The 19,816-nt window shown below is 55.3% G+C and overlaps 6 protein-coding genes across 6 annotated transcripts; 3 read left to right on the forward strand and 3 right to left on the reverse strand.

Moving 5' to 3' along the window:
* Positions 1–183: 183 nt before the first annotated feature.
* UMAG_01826 (uncharacterized protein) lies at positions 184–5,145 on the forward strand (the record flags this gene model as incomplete). The annotated part of the gene is made up of 1 exon (XM_011389470.1): positions 184–5,145. One exon carries the CDS (start codon positions 184–186, stop codon positions 5,143–5,145), a length of 4,962 nt encoding a protein of 1,653 aa, XP_011387772.1.
* A 2,454-nt stretch (positions 5,146–7,599) lies between these two features.
* On the forward strand, positions 7,600–9,132 carry UMAG_01827 (uncharacterized protein; the record flags this gene model as incomplete). The annotated part of the gene is made up of 1 exon (XM_011389471.1): positions 7,600–9,132. One exon carries the CDS (start codon positions 7,600–7,602, stop codon positions 9,130–9,132), a length of 1,533 nt encoding a protein of 510 aa, XP_011387773.1.
* Positions 9,133–10,209: 1,077 nt separating this feature from the next.
* UMAG_12166 (uncharacterized protein) lies at positions 10,210–10,786 on the forward strand (the record flags this gene model as incomplete). The annotated part of the gene is made up of 3 exons (XM_011389826.1): positions 10,210–10,245; positions 10,356–10,506; positions 10,713–10,786. The coding sequence occupies 3 exons, from the start codon at positions 10,210–10,212 to the stop codon at positions 10,784–10,786; spliced, it is 261 nt and encodes an 86-aa protein (XP_011388128.1).
* Positions 10,787–10,919: 133 nt separating this feature from the next.
* On the reverse strand, positions 10,920–14,411 carry UMAG_12167 (uncharacterized protein; the record flags this gene model as incomplete). Its single annotated transcript, XM_011389827.1, has 1 exon — positions 10,920–14,411. The coding sequence occupies one exon, from the start codon at positions 14,409–14,411 to the stop codon at positions 10,920–10,922; it is 3,492 nt and encodes a 1,163-aa protein (XP_011388129.1).
* Positions 14,412–14,863: 452 nt separating this feature from the next.
* On the reverse strand, positions 14,864–16,648 carry UMAG_12168 (uncharacterized protein; the record flags this gene model as incomplete). Its single annotated transcript, XM_011389828.1, has 1 exon — positions 14,864–16,648. The coding sequence occupies one exon, from the start codon at positions 16,646–16,648 to the stop codon at positions 14,864–14,866; it is 1,785 nt and encodes a 594-aa protein (XP_011388130.1).
* Positions 16,649–17,075: 427 nt separating this feature from the next.
* afu1 (arabinofuranosidase 1) lies at positions 17,076–19,282 on the reverse strand (the record flags this gene model as incomplete). The annotated part of the gene is made up of 2 exons (XM_011389472.1): positions 17,076–19,135; positions 19,231–19,282. The coding sequence occupies 2 exons, from the start codon at positions 19,280–19,282 to the stop codon at positions 17,076–17,078; spliced, it is 2,112 nt and encodes a 703-aa protein (XP_011387774.1).
* Between the last annotated feature and the right edge of the window lie 534 nt (positions 19,283–19,816).

Below are 19,816 nucleotides of genomic sequence, written 5' to 3' on the forward strand. Positions count from 1 at the left end.
TTCAGTCTTTGGTTTGAGTTGATCGAGCCTTTCGATCGGGTCCGATCCACAGCTCACCATCGTTGTTCCAGTACCAGCTTTGTCAGAACCCTCGATCGTCACCGACACTCACGCTTCCTCTTCATCATCCACTCACCTCCACTGCATAAGGAAAGGCACGCGTTCTGTCTGGGAGCCACTGAAATGACTACAGCTTCGCCCGTAGTCGGGCGAGTAGTGTCTCATTCCAACAACCGAAGAAGAGGATGGGTCATCGCCACCGAGGACGACGCCGAGGCCGAACGACCTTCCAGCTTCGATGCTCGCAAGAGCGCGGCAGCATGGAACAAGGGCAAAGGCCCTTCCCAGGCATCCATACCTTCACGAGCCTCATCACTAGCTTCAACTCCGGCGCCATCACCAACGATTTCCAGTGACGCGTTCAGACCAGATACCGCAGATCAATCAACAAGAAGCGGTTGCTCGACAAGCGCAAATACACGCGTATGTCAGCCTGTAGCGCCACCACGTGTTCCATCGGCCAGCCTCGATCACAACAAGGACGCAACGTCCAGCTCGACGAGCGACAGACAGACGGAGTTCAGCTCGGGACGACGAAGACCTTCACCACCTCTGCTCGTACCGCCAAAGCAGACGTTCAGGAAAGTGCCGTCCAACCGAGTCCTGCCTGCTTGGGCACTGAGCGATCACCAGAAGTTCATGGCTGCTGCTAACAAGGCTTCTCAACCAGCATCTCCCAGCAGCACAGCCTCATCAGAAGCCGCATCATCACCATCACGCTCGCCATTTGTGAATGCTGCACTGCGCAGCGAGCTAGCAAAGCTTGCTGCGATTCGACGCGCCAACAGCTCGTCATCATCGAGCACAGCGACGACCACGTCTTCAGCATCGAATCTCGTTTCAGCATCCACGCCAGCCACTTCAGTCGCCACTGCAATCCCATTAGACAATCAGTTCAAGGATAAAGGCAAGCAAGTTGCTCAGAGCCCCCTGCAAAATGATGTGCAAGACTTTTTTAGTCCGGCTGCTGGAAAAGTCAAACAGTTGGCACACACGTTCGACAACGCATGCAGCCGCGAGCAGAGCAGCAAGTCGCAATCTTCAGCGCCCGCTTCAACGCCATCACGGCCATTGATTGGCAATCGCCTAGAGCAGAAGCAGTCGCTTTTCTTCTCAGTGGTGGATCCCCTACCTGCATTAAGCGAAAAGTCGGCTGCTTCGGACTTGGACGACGTGCTGTCCTTGACATCCGACATGATGTCCGAGAGCGAAGCGACAAACACCAGGGCAGCGAGGCTCACCAAAAGGCGCGACAGTCTGCAGATAGAAATGCCACCACCACCACCGCAGTTCAAGGACAGATATCCGACGATCCGTGTGGACTCCACTCACGTCAGCGACTCTGAGGCCAGCGGCACGAGCAAGGTAGGATCCCGTCGCCGACGCCGACGAAGCACCACATCGACGAGCAACAAGCTCTGCGGCAACATGGACGACGAAGACGACGACGAGTATGCAGATGACGATTCCAGCTGGCCATCAACACCTTCCACCACGCCACTCGAGGCGTACTTCACAGCTATCGATGCTAAGCCCAAACCAGCTCGAAGGACAGTGCAAACAACCAAGGAGATTGTCGCGCCCGCTTTAGGCGCACTTGGCATGGGCAGGCCCATGGTCGTGGTCACTAGCCCAAGCACCGCGTCCGAGGTATCCTCGGATCGACGCTCGAGCTCCGGCTCGGGTTCTACGTCGGATCGCACCTACTCATCTTCTCCCCCAGCTGTGGCCAGTGTCGCGCCACCCGCTGCTCTGACCAGGATCGAAGAGCATGTCAGTGCAAAGAGCGACGCAGAGCCAAGTCCAGCCGCGCCGCCGAGACGTTCTCTCTCGTTCGAGGTGCCCGCAATCAACCGCTATCGATCTTCCCAAGAAAGTCTAGCCTTGGACCATCCTAGCCGCTCCCCCTCGCGCGCGATGGCGTTCTTAGCCAGGATCAGTCCCAGTAGATCGGCTGCCCGCAGTAGCGTCGACTTGGCATCCGTCACACGCACCAATGCAGCTACGTTTTCCACGGAAGCGGCCAAGAGGATGTCGTTGGAAGCTGAGCGCCGAACGTCTGCGGAACAGCGCCGTTCGGTTGAGCTGCGTCCGATCCTGCTCAATGCAGCTTCGCGTCCACCTGCTCGAGCTGTGGCTGCTGAAGTAGCCGCGTCTGGTCCAACTGCTGCCACTTCGACCGCTACAACGCAGCAGGAGCGTCGGCGTTCTCTGGGTCGCGTCGCAGTTCGGCCCAACGTGGTCCCCTACCATTCGCGCCGCAGCTCAGAAGTCTCTGTTGGATCCTCGACCGAGTCTCGCAAAGAACAGGATCGTGCATCCTTCGACAAGCAAGCATTTGATCCGAGATACAGCCCTGCATCGCAAGTTACGACTCTGACCATGCCATCACCAGCGCTCAGTACTGAACAGAAACCCTTCTCGTTCCGGCCCACTACGGCAGTGCATGCAAGGGTCCAGGTGGACAAGCGCAGGTCTGCGTCCATCAACGCCCCCAACGATCGCTTCGCTGCTTCTATGCCCTCTCTGCACGAATCCGCCGTCGATGTGCATCCTCGGAATCGTCGTTCGGGCTCGAATGACGAGGCTGAGAGTCGACCATCGGCGATACAACTTCTGGTCAACTCGCAAAAGGGCAGAATGACCAGGGACAATGACTCGATCGCCGAGTGGATCTCGGTATCGGTCCACGACCTTCCCCTCCCAAACGCCACTGAGGCATACGGAAATGGAGGTGTTGGCGAATTCTCCAAGGAAACACAGCAGCAGGCAAAGAAACCTAAGAAGAACAGGCCATGGAAGCTTGGCCGGTTCGCTGCTTCAGAAATGTTGCTACCGGCCAAGGCTCCGACTACTTCTGCTGCAGCCCAGTTGAAACGCCGATCGATCACGCTGCTCAAGCGAGCTTCGTCTTTGCATGTGAACGAAGCAAAGCGAACAAGTACAGAATCGACGTGCTCACCACACAGAGGACCCTTCATGCGCAATTTGGGCTTTACAACCGCGAACCGTAACGTTGCTATGCAGACTCTTTGCGCCGAGCGGTCGATTTTGGCACTGGCAGCAAGCACAATCTACATTGCAGGGTGTGGCCGCATCAAGGTGCCGCAGCCTACACCATTGCCGCCAAACCAGTCGAAAGCAACAGCAAAACCAAAGGAGATCAAGAGCAAGAAACAGAGCCAAAACTTCAACAAACCGTTACCAGTGCCGATGGTCGAAAAACGCAGCAGTCCAGTTTGTGCTTCTCAGATCGAAGACGCATCACAAGATTCATATCTGAATGTGAAGGGCGATTGCCATACAGGCTACGACCTGAATGGAGTGGCTGTGGGCACGATCAGGTCGATGGTCCCCGAGTTGGGAGACTGGTCTCTTTCGACGCAGCACGATCGCAGCCCCAGCCAAGAAGTGATCCAAGAGCGACCTTTCCGAGACTATGACGATGAGGGTTCGGACTTGTTTGACTCGGATGGGTGCGAGTCCGACTCGGAAGACGAGATGGACGACGTCGATGAGGACGTAGAGGTGCCGGTACGCTTCGGTCGGCGCGTCAACTTGGGCAATCGAGCAGGATCTGGATTCTACGGTTTGTCCGTGCCGGCCACACTTGAGACAGCATCGGCTGTCATCGACCAACCAAGCAAGGAGGCTTCGGACGCAAACGGAGAGCACAGTCGGATTCTACCATCGGTCAGTCTGGAACGAATTGCTCCAGGTACAGTGGTGTTGCACGGAGCCGAGCTCCGAGTCTGCATTGAAGAGGAGCAGCTCTCTGAGGGAGCAGCTCGACCCCTGGCGTACTGGAAGGCTTTGGAGGTGCACCAGCCGAGATCGAAGCCTGACGAGCCGCAACTCGTCGAGAATCAGGTGCGTCGCCAACCCTCGAGCAGGGCGATGAAGCTCGAGCAAGAAGTGGCTACAGGAATGTTTGCCGCGTTTGTGGGCAATCGCGGGCCACGTCGGCAGGCGCAGCGAGCAAATTCTCTTGCTGGAACCACAGGCGCAACACAAGACCCTACTCTGAGAGGTAGCGATCCACGCATCAAGCATGAGAAGGAGCTGGTGGTATCTAAAGTGAACAAGAGCACGTTCACTGTGCGAAGCGAGATTCGATCGACGCATGAAGGAACGGAACAGGTGGTGGAGATTATGCGTCGTGGAGAAAACCACTTGAGGCAAGTTTCCGAATCTTGGCGAGAGTCGATGCGCATGGACAAGTTGGAACGAACTTTCCCTTCGCCGCTGCTCTCGAACACGGAGTTCGCACACCACCAATCACGATCGAGCAGCCGAACGGATAGCTCACGGTCGATACTCGATGACTCGGCCGAGCGCATTGCGATCCGTATCGAGCCACGTGGCGGCCGAGGATTTGTGGCAAGCTTTCAACCTCGAGACGGGCAGCACTGGTGGTGGGAAGCGAGAAAGGTGGAGGCGTCGGTGCTGTCTCGGAGCAAGAAAGATAGAGACGTTGGAGGCATTTGTGTGTTGGAAAACCACGACTTGGTGCTGCGGGCGAGCAAGGGGTCAGGATTGATGGAGCTCGCCAGCTATTCGGCCGATTCGCAGCTGCGCAATGCGCTGGAGGTGTTCAAGCCACGAACCAAGGCTATTCCGAAACTGCTGCCCAACGAGACAGAAATGGTCAGTGCAGCAGTACCGCTACCGACACGCGTGTTGCCGCTGGCGATTCCGATCCGAGGAGGAGCGAGGAGGGAAGCGCCAATCCCGTTGCGAGGCATTCGGGGTGGACCTTTGGTGCGACCGCAGCCGACTGCGACAGGCATGGTACGCCACCACGGTTTGTGGCAGCATGCGCGAGCCGCCGTGTCGACGGAAGCAGTGGTGCAGGTGCACAACAACGCCGTCAACAATGCCGTCAACAACGCTAGAGCATCGCTGCAACTCGATGAGCGTCCGTCTTGGAATCCAGTGCGGGTGAATGGGCCAATGTTACGGTCGCCCGACGAGACCAAGGCGGATGAGAAGCTGGGTGTGCTCAGCTTTTCAACGGTTGAAGCTGTCGATCGAGATCTGGTGGTGCTTTCGCTTCTGGCAGTCATGGGATCTGTCAAATTGTGATATCACCGTTGGTATACATCGGCCCGAGTTCGGAAGGTTTGCGACAGCTCAGGAGCGGAGTGGAGCGGACCTGACCTGACCTGACCTGACCTCACGATTTATCACACTTTTTGCTTGCTCGCAGATACTGTTCAAGCGTAAGAAGCGTGCGTGTGTCGCTGTGTGCCAATCATGAATCGCGTTTGCATAAATCACGAATATGTGGAAGCCTGATGATGAGTGAAACACGCGGGCGCGAGACTTGGCAGATCTGGACCAGCCCCAGAAGAGGTAGGCTTGACAACGAACGACGTGGAGCTCGTAAGCAAAGTTTCACACTCTGGCCTGAGCGGGATCATCCGTGATGGAAAAAGCGAATAGCAGGCAAAGGCGCTGAGGCACAGTTGGCGGTCGGGAACGTAGCGAGAAAAGGGTCAGCCTGAGCCTGGACCTGACTTAGGGTGACCCTTTGATCGACTCGATGGCTCGTCTCGCGGGGGTTCATAGCTCGGAGCTCTCCCGAAATCATCAGACGCCCAAAGGGGCTCAACTTGAGAGCTTGACAATCACAGAGTCGAAACACGAGAATTCACGATTCAAGCGTTTCAGACAAGACGTCTTTGGTTCCGCCGTCCTTCGAGCGAGCTCAACGCTTTCTCTTTCCGCATGAACCGAGACGGGAGCGATGCCGACGGATCCATCCAGGCGCGCGTCCAGACCAAGGCCACACGAGGCGAGTGGACTGATAGCAGGACATTAAACGTTCTCATCATACAGCCAGCAACAGCAGCAAAAGCAGAAGCAAAGCAGCAGTAAAGCAAGACTAGCGCCACGCGCTTGGTTCACGCTTGGTCGGAGTTGCAAGGAACGGAGTAATTCGAATCGAGATTGCCCGTGCATCCAGTGCCATGAATGGACACACCTCGCACCAAGCTGATTGCCGTGCTGTGAGACGATTCAGCTTGTTGCTGTTGCTCAGCGTATGTATGAAGCTAGTCTAGCATGCTACTAGCGAAGCTTCCAAGATGAGCTAGCTGCACAGCTGTTAACTCACGACTCGGCCTTGGAGAGTAGCTGTCTGGCCTAGTCACGAGTCGTGTGCTGCATGGTGTGGCCAAGACTTGTCCAAAGTGCATACAAGTTGGTATGCAAAAGCCGGAAAAACTTGCTCGGCTCGCAAACTGCGCCGACTCACCGCTCCAGCTCAGAGTAACAGAGACAGGCACGAGAGTCACAGAATGCCAAGTCGGGGTGCGTTTGCCGTTGCCTCTCTTGTGATTTGCAGGATGACAGCACAGGACGAGTCTTTTCATCCAGATTTTCGTTCCAGCAGAGACACTTGACAGGTAGAGGGCCATCGCACGAGAAACAAGCTTTGCGTGAATCCACGATCACGAATTGTGAATGTCTGTGAGTGTGTGTGCATGCGCGTATTTCGATCGCTCGTGTCCGTGTCCGTGTCCGTGTCCGTGTCGGTGGTAGTGATCTGTTGCTGTTGTAATCTCTTTTCAAGCCAACCAGGACGGTCTATGAAATCAGGTATATGAATGAAATTCACGATTCGTGTGGTATGTTATTCGTGATTCGTGATTCGCACATCGTGATTGCCGTAGTCACGAGCTCGTGGAGTTGAGCTTGTCTTTCTTCGGGATTGATTTTTTTCTTTTCTTTTTCTCTCCTCGTTCAGAAAAGACACAAAGACAACGCGGTACGGTAAGATGGGTGTGTCCTTCCTTTCTTCTAGTCCACACATCTGTCCTGGTTTCCCTCTTCGTTCTGTCTGGTTTCTTGTTCGTTCTGTTCCCCTTGCTACCGTTCCACTGCCTATCGCTCGTTCCGTCACAATTCTGCGCCTTCAGATCGTAGTCGGTCAATCTTGACCTTTGATCGCTGCTTCTGGGTCTAAGCGTAAGATAGTTTTGCCTTGTTCGTTTTGCAATTCGCCACGCGCAGGCTTTGGTGATTGTTTGCTTCTACCCTTTCTGTCACTTCCCCGTTTAATGTTCCTCGTTCCCGCCCAGCTTGGATTGCTACCATTAGCAACTCGCTTCGCCGCTTGGCTCACCTAGCTCTCAGCTTACCCTTGCCACCCCTGCGTCACGTTGTGATACGATAGCCCAACCAGGTACGACCCACAAATCTTCCTTGCAGTTCTGTACGCGCTCCACCAGACTTGAAACGAAGGGACGTAAGTTCGTACAGGGCGTGGCAGTCTAGATTCCCCCTCCTCGCGCAAAGCCTTTCCCTCTGGCACGGCCGATTTGATGCGCAAGCCCTTCTTGCCTCGTCAGATAGCTTAAGCTCGGGTTGGCCTTTTGGTCTCGTCTTCGTCGCTAGCTCCCTCACGTGCCCTTCTGCCACTTGAACTCATTCAACAGCCGCTGCAAGCTCCACTGTTGCCGCGCTTCGCCCACGCCTTTCCCCTTCCAGCCCCCCCTATATTGGCTTTTGCCAGGCTGCATCGCTTCCACCAGTATGTCCAAATTAGATCAGCAACAAGCATCTTCCGTCTTGACCGACTCCACCGCCGACCCATCCACCACCACTCCCGAATCCATACCTTTCACAGCGGGCATCCCCATGGCCTCAGCCGTTTCCAACGCTGGCGCTGGCGCTGCTGGCCCCGGACTCGGCTGGAAGGACCCGCCCAAAGGCCTCGAGCTCGCCCAGGTTCACTACCTCGTTCGCCACGGCGAAAGAACACCGGTACGATCTCGTCTCACACACATTTTTCCGGAAAAGTGGAACTTATGTCGTGCGGGACGTGAGTTTGATGCCTGCGTGCTCGAACTGTCATCGACGCAAAACTCGATCCCGCCGTTCGAGGTAGGTCAGGTGCCCCCAGGCAAGACGGCTACCATGTACAGCAGCATAATGCGAATGCGTCGCAGTGTCGAGACCGAATCTTCCATATCAGGGCATGCCTCAAAGGATGAGCAAGGCGAATGCATGCTCGGCGAACTCACCGACCTTGGTCGTCTTTCTACGCTTCGCTTTGGTCGCGAACTGCGCAGCCTCTACGTCGACCGTCTCGGCTTCTTGCCTCCCCTTCTCACCAGCAAGGACAGCGATGCGCTCTACTTTCGCAGCACCAACATGGGCCGCACCATAGAGAGTCTGGAACAAGTGATTCGAGGACTCCACTCGAATGATGTTCAATCCAGAACAGAAGACCAATTCATCCCAAAGGTACTCGTCCGCAACGGCACCGATGAGAATCTTCTGCCCAACACCTATGGCTGCTCTCGGCTTGGTGCGCTGGATAGGGCGTTTGCGGATGCCACTGCACGCCTTCTGAATCCTTCGCTCGAGCAGTTTGATAGCCAGTTGGAATCCGTAGCCGGCTTCAAGCCACGCGTCGATGGTCGACCTCGTCTGAACGGCATCGTCGACACGGTCAAGGCGGCACAAGCGCACGGCTTCCCGATGCCAGCCGCGCTCTCGGAGCCTCGCATGATGCGCAAGTTTGAAGATGCCATCGTGGCCGAATGGTTCTCGGGATACAATGCTGCCGACCCCGAACAGAGGAGCGAGTTCCGCCGTCTGGCTATGGGTCGGCTCGTCAATGACTTGGCCAAGCGCATGTCGTCACGCGCACAAAATGGCCAGCAGGATCCGCTCAAGTTTGCCGTCTATGCGACGCACGACACAGCCCTGGCTGGACTGCTAAACACACTCGACTGCTTTGATGGTCGCTGGCCCAAGTTCACTGCTTCAGTGGGTGTGGAACTCTTCCGCGATACCTCGACTACACCGTCCATGTTGAGCCGATTGCAGAGCCTCGTTGGTCTCAGATCGGCGCAGCAACCGCACTATGTGCGAGTTCGATATGGTGACCGTGACATGAAGCTGCCAGCGTGCGCTGCTAAGGATAAGCACTACCAAGGCAGGCCAGAGCTGTGCACGCTCCAAGCTTTCATGGGCATCGCCCAGTCGCTGCAACATCCTAAAGGCTGGACTTGGGAGCAGCAATGCGCTGTAGGTCAAGGACCAAAGTCTTCCAAGTAGAAGCTTTCGCCTTGACCTGGATTCTTGAGCCGCAGTAGAGCCATTTCCGCATCGACACCCAAGCAAGCTCTTGCTCCAGGTCCGCCGTCTTTTTTCTCTTTTTGTTTTTCGTCGGCTTGCTTCTTCCTTTCCTCTCCTCTCTTTGCCTCGTCTCTCGCCGCATCGCACCACACCGCGCAGCATGCATCCCATCCGATACCAAGGTCATCCCATGTCACCTTTTCCTCGCCCTTCGGAGGGCGCCCATCTTATGCGTTAATCAGCAGGATCCTCAGCAAAGGCTGAGCACGACTCAGCTTGGTTGTTTTGTTGCTTTTTTGGGTCTGTGCTTCTTGTTTTGCTTGATCAACCGTTCGTTTTCGTCTTGCTCCTTCTTCCCCTCCCTCGCCTCGTTTCGGCGAGGCAGCCCATTAATCGATGTCTTTTCGCTCTTCTACGAAAAGTCATTTTCATGCCGGGCACAAATTGACCATCCGACACGACTTGAGAGCGAACGCGATCCGTCCGCAGCTGGTTTCACGGCTGTTGATTAGGGGGATTGCGTTGTTGTTTTCAACGTCTTGTCGCGCAGAGCAGACTTCACTTTACCCTGCTTTTGTTTCATGTTTTAGCGAAGCGGGGTCATTCTCTGTCTCTTACATGGCGTACGTTGCTGCATACTTTGTACAGAGCTCGATCGCAGGTGGCAGTGTTTGGATGAATGAACATGATCGTTCGTGATTGTCAATTGATGCTGATTGTGTAGAGCGCAAGTTGGTGACCAACGTGCAACGTAAAATCACGAATAGGTTTGCGACTGTTAGAGTCGTGGTCAGCCAGAGCGTAGTGAGATAGAAAATGTCGACGTGGCGGTCAGTCACGAGTCACAAGTGGTGAGAGTTTTCAGATTACGACTCACGACTCATGCACGATCGAGTTCAGGGTCCACGAAACGTGAGGCTCGTGACTTGAACCCGACTTACGGCGTCGTCGTACTCTACATAGTTAATCTGATCGAGCGTTGGGTTGACTGTTCACCACATATTTGGTCCTAGCCGCGCATCTGCTCGTCAACGACTGCATAGACGAAACAAGACCATGGAGGCCGTGCGCAAGTTGATCGATGGTCACATTGTACGTCTGCTGCACGTTGCCCGTTTGTCAAGCGCTGACATCTTACCTCTGACTGTACGCTTGAATGTCTTTTATCCCGATCTCTTCTCGCTTCCATTTTGGTGTGGTAGGACTTTCAAGGTCAACGTTTGGCCGATCGGATCATGCAGGAGGGTCTCGTTCTAGGCGCTACAGTAGCGTTCTTGCTGGGATACTTGACACAGAACATGCAGCTTTGCATGCTAACGTTTGCTGCGAGCACGTTGGTTGTTGCTCTGGTAAGTCGGCCATCTACCCCCATTCGCTGCCAAGCATATCACACTTCACTTGGATGTTGCGCAATAGCAAGGCATACAGCACCAACCATGCGTCGTCCAACTCTGCCAAGCACATCCCACACATCATTGCACAGAAGCTTTCGTGTTCCCCTAACCCCCCCTGACACCCCCCCCCCCCCCCTGGTGCCGCCTCTTGCCCCCTCCCTGTAACCGTCCCCGCTTGGCCAATGTACAAAAAACACCATGTCAAATGGCTCCCTTCTTCGTCCTCGTCTACGTCTTGAACCGAACTTGACTCTTGGCACGACAAGTCCACATGATGCTCGACCACTCACACACTCGACTGAATGCACACGCTTTCGCACCCATCGTATCACTAGACAAAGACTGAGCATTGAACGCATGTGTGCATGCACCTCATCGTTTGGCACGGCGTGTGCCGGCACTGGGCGACGCCTTGGCGCCCGCAGCCGCGGGCGCAGCCGTGGGCGGCATCATGGACAGGATATCCAGCCAAGCCAAAGCTTCGGTGTGCGTCATCTTTTCTGCGTCTCCCGTAGTCGGCCTAGGCTGCTGTCCCGCCACGGCATCTGTGTCGGGGTAGACGGACGAAAACGGGAGCACACCGGCGTACGACGACGCCGACGAAGTGAACGCCAACGCGTTTTCCGCAGTGCCGAACGCAGTGCTAGTGACGCCAGGAGCGACGTTGATCTCGCCAACGTCGGCTCCACCTTCGTACGGCTGGAGGAGCCAATTGTGGAACCCGAACGTTGACGTCGAGGTCCGATCTGCCGAGCCCGTCTCAACAGTGCAAAGTGTGGCGTTGTCTTTCGATTTCGTGTCCGCAACCAAGCTCGTCGCGCCGCTGTCAACATGCAAAGCGTCGCTGTTGCCAAATGGAATACTCGTCGAGAGACCAGATGCATACGGTGCGTGTATGCCAAATGCTCTCGGCGAGGTATGCGCGACGCCAGGCTCAAGTGCACCTAACGTCGAGTTGGTCACTGCGCCCTGCATGCGTGTTGTCTGCGTTGTGCGTTCGCTCAGCGTAGGCACCAAGCTGTGCCCAGGAGTGCCGAATCGCGCCGTCCTCGGCGGAGCAGCGACAAAGATGGTCGACCCAGGAGGAGGTGCAGCCTCGAGCGCGTTGATCGAGTTCCACGTCGAATCCGACAGCCATGTGGGATGGTGCTGTTGCTGCGCCACATGCAGCAGCGCTTCCTGATGGCTCGAAGCACGTCTCGTCTCGCCGAGAGTTGCATGTACATGCCTTGCCATCGAACTCGCAGCCGATCCGCGCATGAGATCTTCCACCGACGATGCCAGCTCGGATCCAGCCGTCGTGTCCGCAGACTTGCCAGCGCCTGTAGGCTCCAGCACCGACCTCAACACTGCCGAAGCCGCAGCATCAAATGTATCTCTGATCCTCGTTCCATATCCACCATCCCTTGTTGTAAGCGCTTCCAACGTCGAAGCGCAACTCTGCACATTGAACACCACCTCCACTACCGGGCTTGGACTCGCGACGCCTGTCCGCGTCAGCTTCTCCAAGGCATTGAGATGCGTCAGACCCGAGATGAACAGATGATGCGTGGCAAGCCAGGGAAAGTTGATCGTGCAGCTACGATGCATGCTCTTGTAGATCTTCATGGCGCGGCCAGACGCCATGAATGCTTGTTGCAGACCGAACGAGTCGGGACGAGGATTGTTGGGCGAAGGACGGAAGAGCAACGAGATGGTCAGGTTGTGGTTCAGGTCGATCCAGTCGCGTGTGATGAACGGCGAAGCGGTCGAGCTGACACCTTCGTTCAGCTGACGTTTTTCGACGCAAGGAGTAGCGAAGCGTATACGGTCGTATTCGGATCTCCACTCGACCAGCTTATCCATCATGCGTGTCTGCCACTCAACATTGGGCGTCGGAGGTCCTACCTCCATCACCAACGCAAGCGACGGCCGATCCCGAGGCGATTGGCAAGCGTGAACACCGTCGTTGTCGAGCGAATAATCGCGTGGATTGACACTGTGAAGCCGACACAGAATTTCGGACTGGATGCGTCGCAGGTTGATGTGAGCACGAAAGATGTCTTTCTGCGCATCCGTCCGCGCCTGGCCCGACTGTATCGAATCGCTTGCCTCGCTGTGTGAACGCACCAGTTCAGCGTCGGACACCAAGCTGGGCAGCTGAACATGAATCCAAGCATCCGACAGACCCGGAGGTCGTGCGAGCGCCACTGCCAAGCTCCGATCCAGACAGTACGTTGTCCAGAACAATCTCCGGCGCATATCGATGGTTTCCTGCGTGAAAGGCGCGTTAGCGGCGGTATCGTATTCCCGATCCACTTGCAGATTGAGTTCTGTGACAAGCCGCATCGCAGCACCACTCAGCTCCCACACGCTGCCAGACGTCGGCACGAGAAGGGCGTACTGCAGCTGCAGCAACGAAGCACGCAACTTGCCCAGATCGTTGATCCGGAACACGACGGGGTAGAGCGCCTGCGCTTCCGCCCAGTATTGATGTCCGAGCCGACGCAGTTCGGGGCTGAAGTTGTGTGAGCGGCCGAGAGACGCCAATGCGATGGCCAACGACATGAGAACCACATATCGATGCCTCGACAGCGTCATGCGATCAATCGCGGGCGAAGGCGGTAGTGGCGGCGGAGCCATGCTATTGTGCGATCCCATGGACAGCGCGCCCATACGTGATCGCTCATCGTCCTGATACACCATCGCTGCGATCTCCCACATTCGCACTTCGTTGATCACGGAAAGCGACGTGTTCATGTAGGTGAGGTACCTTGCAATGAGTCGATCGAAAAACGTACGCTCGTACGTCGAGATGGTTCCCATGCGGCCTGGACGCGATCTCGATTTCAAGTGATGTGACGTCGATGCATCTTTGAGCCGCGACGACGAAGCCGAAAAGTACGAGCTCGCCTCGTCTCGATACTTGGACGCATTGGACGACGATCGGCGCTTGAGCCTATGCGGCGACTTTGTGCGATCTTTGTGATGTCTAGTAAGAGCTGCGAGCACGCAAGCTTCGTCATTGTCCAGCATCTGTGTCGAAGATTTGTCCGAGGTTTGTTGTGCATGCCGATGAGCAGATCCAGCGAGATCCGAGGACAGACTCTCGAGAATCGTGCTGGTTTGTTGGATAAAGTCATTAGGCGAAGGATCCGTCGGATTTGGTGAGGAAGACGTGCTATCTGATGCTGTTGTTGCTGCTGCTGATGACGATGATGATGTCGAGCCCTCGTCACTTTCGTCGCTTTGTGTGTCATTGTTCAAGCTTGGTCGTCCGTTTCGGCCACGCCTTGGACGTTTTGCAGGAGGGTTTTCAAAACGAGAGCTTCGACTGCCACTCGCACTGGCATGGTCGCTGCCAGCATCAGCATGGGCGTTCGACGAGCCACTGAAAGCGAGCCCCGATGACGCCAGAGCAAGTCGGCCCTCGAGATCCTTTACCTTCTGCTGTAACTCGTACACGAGGCCGCGGGAAACGTTGGGCGCCTTGTCGCGACCAAAGCACTCACGGCCTGACTTCTGACAGGGCGTACAAGCCGGTAGCAGCGCATCGCATTTGACTTTGCGAGTTCTGCATGCTTCGCATGCCGGCAGACGAGTCTCGCGTTGTTTGTCTTTGCTCTTGTCGCTCTCCTTGAGCACCTTTGCTTCGCTGTCAGGCTTTCGATCGTGGTCAGCTTGGCGACTCGTTGTGCTGCTTGGTGAGCATCCAGAGGTTTCAGGAGCACAAGAAGCGCTTCCTTGCTTTCCGCTGCTTCTACCTATGGCTGCTGCTTTCGCTGGTGTTGCTTGCATGTTGAAATCATCTGACTTGGACGCAGACGACGAGTAAACGTCAGCCTGTCCCGAAAGCGTTGTTGCAGCATGCACTTCTGCTGGCATCGGATCTAGGATTCCACCGCGCCGACCATCACCACCGACAGTAGAGGCACACTGCGTCTGCGATAAGGGCTGTGCAAGATCGAGTCGAGTCGAGCGGGACGCGACGATGGAGGTGCGAAGGGAAACATCCACTTGCGTTAAGGGTCCTTGCTTCACTCTGCTTCTCTGCCCACACTTAGCTATGTTCGTGATTGACTCGGAAACTTTTCCAGTCTCCTAGCCGGCGTCCCAGAGAAAAATCCAGCTAACCATGTGACTCTTCCGCAAAATCTTCCCGATACAGTCTGGATCAGTGAGCATGAATCAACTTTTCATGAAATGCACAGATTCACTCGTGTAATTGTCAAGCACCTCGCTCAATCGTCAATCGTGAATCGTGAGGCCTATCAGCGTCTATCATGCCTACAGGCCAACACAAGAAAAGAACAAGATCCAACGCCTCTGTGTGGAGCTCAATCACTGTCCTCTAGCTCTTCCTCTTCCTGACGTGGCCCACCCAGTCCATACGCTTTGCGAACCTGCCTCGTTCCTGCACCCGCTGTGCTCTGAGCTGCAGTGGAGGCTCGGGAGCTTCGCCTCTTCTCCACGACAGTCGGCGGAACTAAGCAAGATGCATCCGGGACTTCGGCTAGACTCAGGTCGAGCTCAGCTGCAAAGTCCTGCAGATCATCGTCGTCGTCTTCTTCTTCTCCTTCTTCCGCTTCATCGTCTTTGCTTGATGCTTTGGATGCCGGCGCCGGCGCTGCGGCTATCTCGAATGCGAGAGGTGATTTGGACGGGTCGACAGGGCTGTCTACGTCCAGACTTGGTGACGCTGTAGGTGTGATGCCGACTCCTGTCAGGTGCAAGCCCAGACCGATGGACGCCGAGTTGGACGCGTGTCCGGCATCAGTAGGACTCGAACGCCCTGTCGACGGCGAGATGGACCGTTTGAAAGCTTCCGATCGTGACGACGACGGGTAGCCAGGCGTGTTGTCTAATTCAGGGCTGTGTGCCTTCGGCGTGCTTATCTTCATTCGCATTTCTCCGCGCTTGAGTCTAGAGACTGGAGAGAGGGATCGGTTCGATGTTGACTTTGCCACCTTGATGGTAGAATCCTCACTTGAACGCGCCTGTTGTTCCGCCTCATTGGCGTCTTGCATCTCGACTTCGAGTTCGCGTTGCAACTCGCGCTCCAACTCCAGCGCCAGTTCATCGTCGTCCCCGTCTGCACTCTTAGCTGCGTCTGTTTTGACTGTGGAGGACAGCCCTTCTGCCGCGGAATGGTCATGAGGAGAGGATTGCGCATCGCCTTGAGCCTGACTGGAACGACGCCGACTTCGACGCAGCCCGGCGGCAGGCTCATCGCTCACGCCGAGATCCTTGATGGCCGAGGCTGGCAGCTTGACCTTCTTGCTTTCTTCCTTGTTACGCACTTCGGTCTCCTGTGACGTATGGCTGCGCTTTGACCTGTTCGCCGACGCCTTTGAGGTCTCCGCAGGCGACTCGGAGTGATCGTCGAATTCCTCCATCTCCACTGCCAAGCTGAAACGGGAAGACCGTCGCACCGGCGCCACAATGGGACTTGCCTTACTCCGCAACTTCAGCTCTCCTGGTTTCCTACCGTTGGAAAGAGTCGGCGTTGCCTCGACTGAGTGACTATTGGAATCCGGATTATGGGTGCTAGCTGTTCGACCTGTCCCCTCTTGCCATTCAGCAGCTGGACGTATATCTGAGCCACCAGAGATCGAGCGCTTGCTTGGTTTCACCGCATCACTCTTCCACACGTCCTGACCGTTTGTGCTGAGAGTTGTCTTTGATCGTTCGTACTTGAGCGAAAAGGTGGAAGCGATACGGTCCATACGGTAGATCCTAGCTGTTTCGTCCCATACTAGAACAAGGTCGTATGCTTTGGCAAGAGTTTGTGGCCCAGTGAAAACATGTGCATGCTTCTTCTTTGATGCACTGATGTTATCTGTTGTAGAGCTGGAGCCAGATTCGCCTACCATTTCTGTCGACTCAAGCTCCAGTTGCCAGTCAGCATTGACGTTGCGGCTTGGACCAGGCTGGAACAGGGCTCCCCTTTTGCAGTCGATGGTAGAATCTGGCTTGAAGTTGAAGTTCAAGGCCACATAGCTAGGAAGAGATGAGCGGGCACTTGCGTCGCCAGGTCCAGAGTGTGAAGCTGCTCCGAGAGAAGCAGAAACAGATGGTTCCAGCGCAACTGGGTAGAAGCGGCGGCCTGTATCTCTGCTCATCGCTACCAAGACAGGATGTACAAGTGATGAGGCACGATAGTGATCTGCTACCGTTATTGCTGATGGTAGTGTTCAAAGAGAGAGGAGCAAAGTATTGAGTTGGACTTGGTCTCGTTTCATCGTTTCAGGGTCCAACCAACTGGAGTGGAAATTTAAAAGGCCCGAGCGCAGTCCATTCACGATTTTTGACTTCTTTGTGAAGCCCTAAAAACTCTTCAACATCACGCCTCACCTTTTCCTCATTGGTCACATCACACACATTGGCACGATGGACGAGATAAAGAAAGTAATATCATTGTTTCAGCTATAGCATGAAGCGAGATATTTGAAATGCGAAATGGAACTGAGGAAGCGCACAAACAGTCGCTTCAGAAAGAAAAGAGGGAAAAGAAGAGGCTGTTGAGGGTCGATGCAATGCGATACGCTTTCAAGCAACCTTGGACGCAGGAGTCTTGATGACAGTCAACGACCACTTCTGCAGGTCGACCGACACGTAAGAGCCCGAAGCGTTGGCATCGCAGCCTTGTGTCTTGATAGGCTGCTTCTCGAGGGTGTTCGAGTCCAAGGGACCCTGACCGGCCACCTGCCAACAGCTAGGAGAAGCAACCTGAACACCAGTGTTGATGTTGAAGGGCACCCTCTTTTCACTGTAGTTGACAATTTTGATCACGATCTGACCCTGCTCATCGGCACCGGCAGAGACGTAGATGTCGGCATCTTGGAGCTGCTTGCTGTTGGTGACGGGCAGGCTCTGGCTAATGCGGTTAGCACTGATCAGACTCTGCATCAACCACGAGGTGGAACCGACGACCTTGGTAGTGTCGAACTCGAGCATGCCTGGGGTCGACTGAGAAGCACGGTTGTCCGACTCGTTGGAAAGCTCAGGAGCATAAGCGGCGCCACGAACAATGTCACAGTTGTTCTCCATGCCCAAGATAAAGATGGACTCGGCCAGAGATCCCTGCAAGATACTGTGGTGGAGTCGGCCGGGACCGAACCAGATGTTGTCGTCGGCCTCCATGCCCGAGTTGATGACGGCAAACTCCATGTTGTAGAAGATGGTGTTGTTGGTACGCGAAGCAGTGTCATACATGTGGTACCTCTGAACAAAGTCGGCAGGTGTACCGTAGATGGGCTGGTTGAGCAGGTCGACACGGTACTTGTAGCCGGTGGGCACGACAACAGCCGCAGAAGCGATCAGATCAATCTCGTCAAAGCCCTTGTGGTTGGCAAACTCCTTCTTGAGCTGGTTGGTGATCATGTCGAAACGCGTCTGGTACTTGACGGCAGGGTTGAGTCCACCTTCATTGCCAATGAGGAAGGCCTGAACGTCATAAGGCTCCTTGGGACCTCCGCTCTTGACTCGAAGATCGGCGAACTTGCCCTCAGTGTCGAGGAGGAAGTGGACAAAATCAACTTGCTGCTGGATGTAAGGGCCAAGGTCTTTGAGAGGCACTGAGTTGCCGTTGGCGTCGACGCCAGCCCAGAGACCAACGATGAGACGCGCACCGATCTTCTGAATAAAGTTGTACATCTCGATGACACCAAGGCCATCAGTGTTCCAGCCGGCCCAGTTGCCAAGACGTCCAGGTCGGTCGACCAGAGGACCGATGGTGTTGTTCCACTGGAAGCGCGAAGCGATGGTGTGACCGACCAGGTCGTTTCCACCCGGCCAGCGGACCGCCTTGGGCTTGAACTTGAGCATCTTTTGAGCCACATCCTTTCTAGCAACGGTGCCCTCGAAGGTGGTGGGGAAGAGACTGACGAGGTTGACGTGGAAAGTACCGATCTCGCAGTTAGTCTGAATGGCGAAAACGTTGTTGATGTCAGGGGCACCCTTGATTGGCTTGAGCACCTGATGAACGGGTGTCCATTGCGTGCCAATCTCGACGAATGAATCCTGCTGAGCCCAAGTCTCCGTCAGATCGACGCTGTACAGACCGTACTTGAGACGCATCTTGCCAGGTTTTTCGGCACGGATGTAGAAGCTAGCGTTGTAGGTCTCCCCGGCTTGGACAGGGAGGCCGAAAAAGCCAAGGTTCTTGATACCGCAAAGGTCTCCCTTCTTGCTGTCGCAGGTGATCTTGGCCGACTTGGGAAGCGCTGCGGATAGCGGCTTGTCACCGTCGAGATCGAGCTTCGAGTCACCCACAGGCTGCCAGGCAGTCAAGGAACCACTGCCAATCGTGTCGTTGGCGCCAACGCCAAACACACCGTCGGCGGGAGACTGGAAGGCGCGATTGCGGATCATCTCGGCGTAAAGGCCACCATCGCTGCCGTAATTGAGGTTGGACTCGACAAAAGTGTTCATGTCGTAGATACACTTTGCCTTTTCCTTTGTGCCGAGCTGTAGGGTTAGGGCACCCTTGAGCTGAGCACCAGTGGCATCTGTAACCTGAGGACCTTTTCGCACCTTTAAGCCTGCAATGTTGGGCTCATCCATTGTAGGCCCGGAATCAGGCTGCATCTTCTGAGGCAGAGTGGCACCTACAGGTGAGAAAGGTGTGGAAAAAGACGTCCGATCATGATCAGTCTGGGTCATCAGATGTTGTCATATATATTTTCGTCACCGAGACACGTACCATGAACAGATGCAACAAGCGCTGCGGCCAAAGCCGCGAAGAAAAGCTTCATGATGAGGGGGAATACCTGAGAAATCAAACGATCAATCAGGAGGGGGGAAGTTTGATGGTCGAAGCTGGGACGATAAAGGATCGACGTCTGCTTATATGTACTACTGTGATGGGTCAAGCCCCATGTGAATGCACGTCGGCTGCTCAGCACCGTATATCGAGTCCCACCGCCAACCCAGGCGGACACGTCAAGACTTCATTACCGAGTATCCAAGTGGCGACGAATATTTACGCAGCTTCATTTGTTGCAGAGGGTAGATACAGCATAGCTCGAGAACGGCACGCCAGCAGCACACGCTAACGCTGAAGAGTGGTTGCCAGGCTTGACCCCACATAGTAGCACGCCAGAGCAACCCACCGGTCACCCACAAGTTGGATTCATGGAATGTACACCATCGGCTGGAGTCTGGCAGTCTAGCGAGGATTGAAACTTGTGTCAGCTCGGGACGTTGTTTCTCACTCAAGATTTGACAGAAGCACCCGCAGAGACTGTACATGTTGCAGGAGCAGCTGGCAATTTCAGCACAGACGAAAA

This window comes from Mycosarcoma maydis, chromosome 3 (genome assembly GCF_000328475.2).
Source record: "Mycosarcoma maydis chromosome 3, whole genome shotgun sequence".
NCBI classification, from domain to species: Eukaryota; Fungi; Basidiomycota; class Ustilaginomycetes; order Ustilaginales; genus Mycosarcoma; species Mycosarcoma maydis.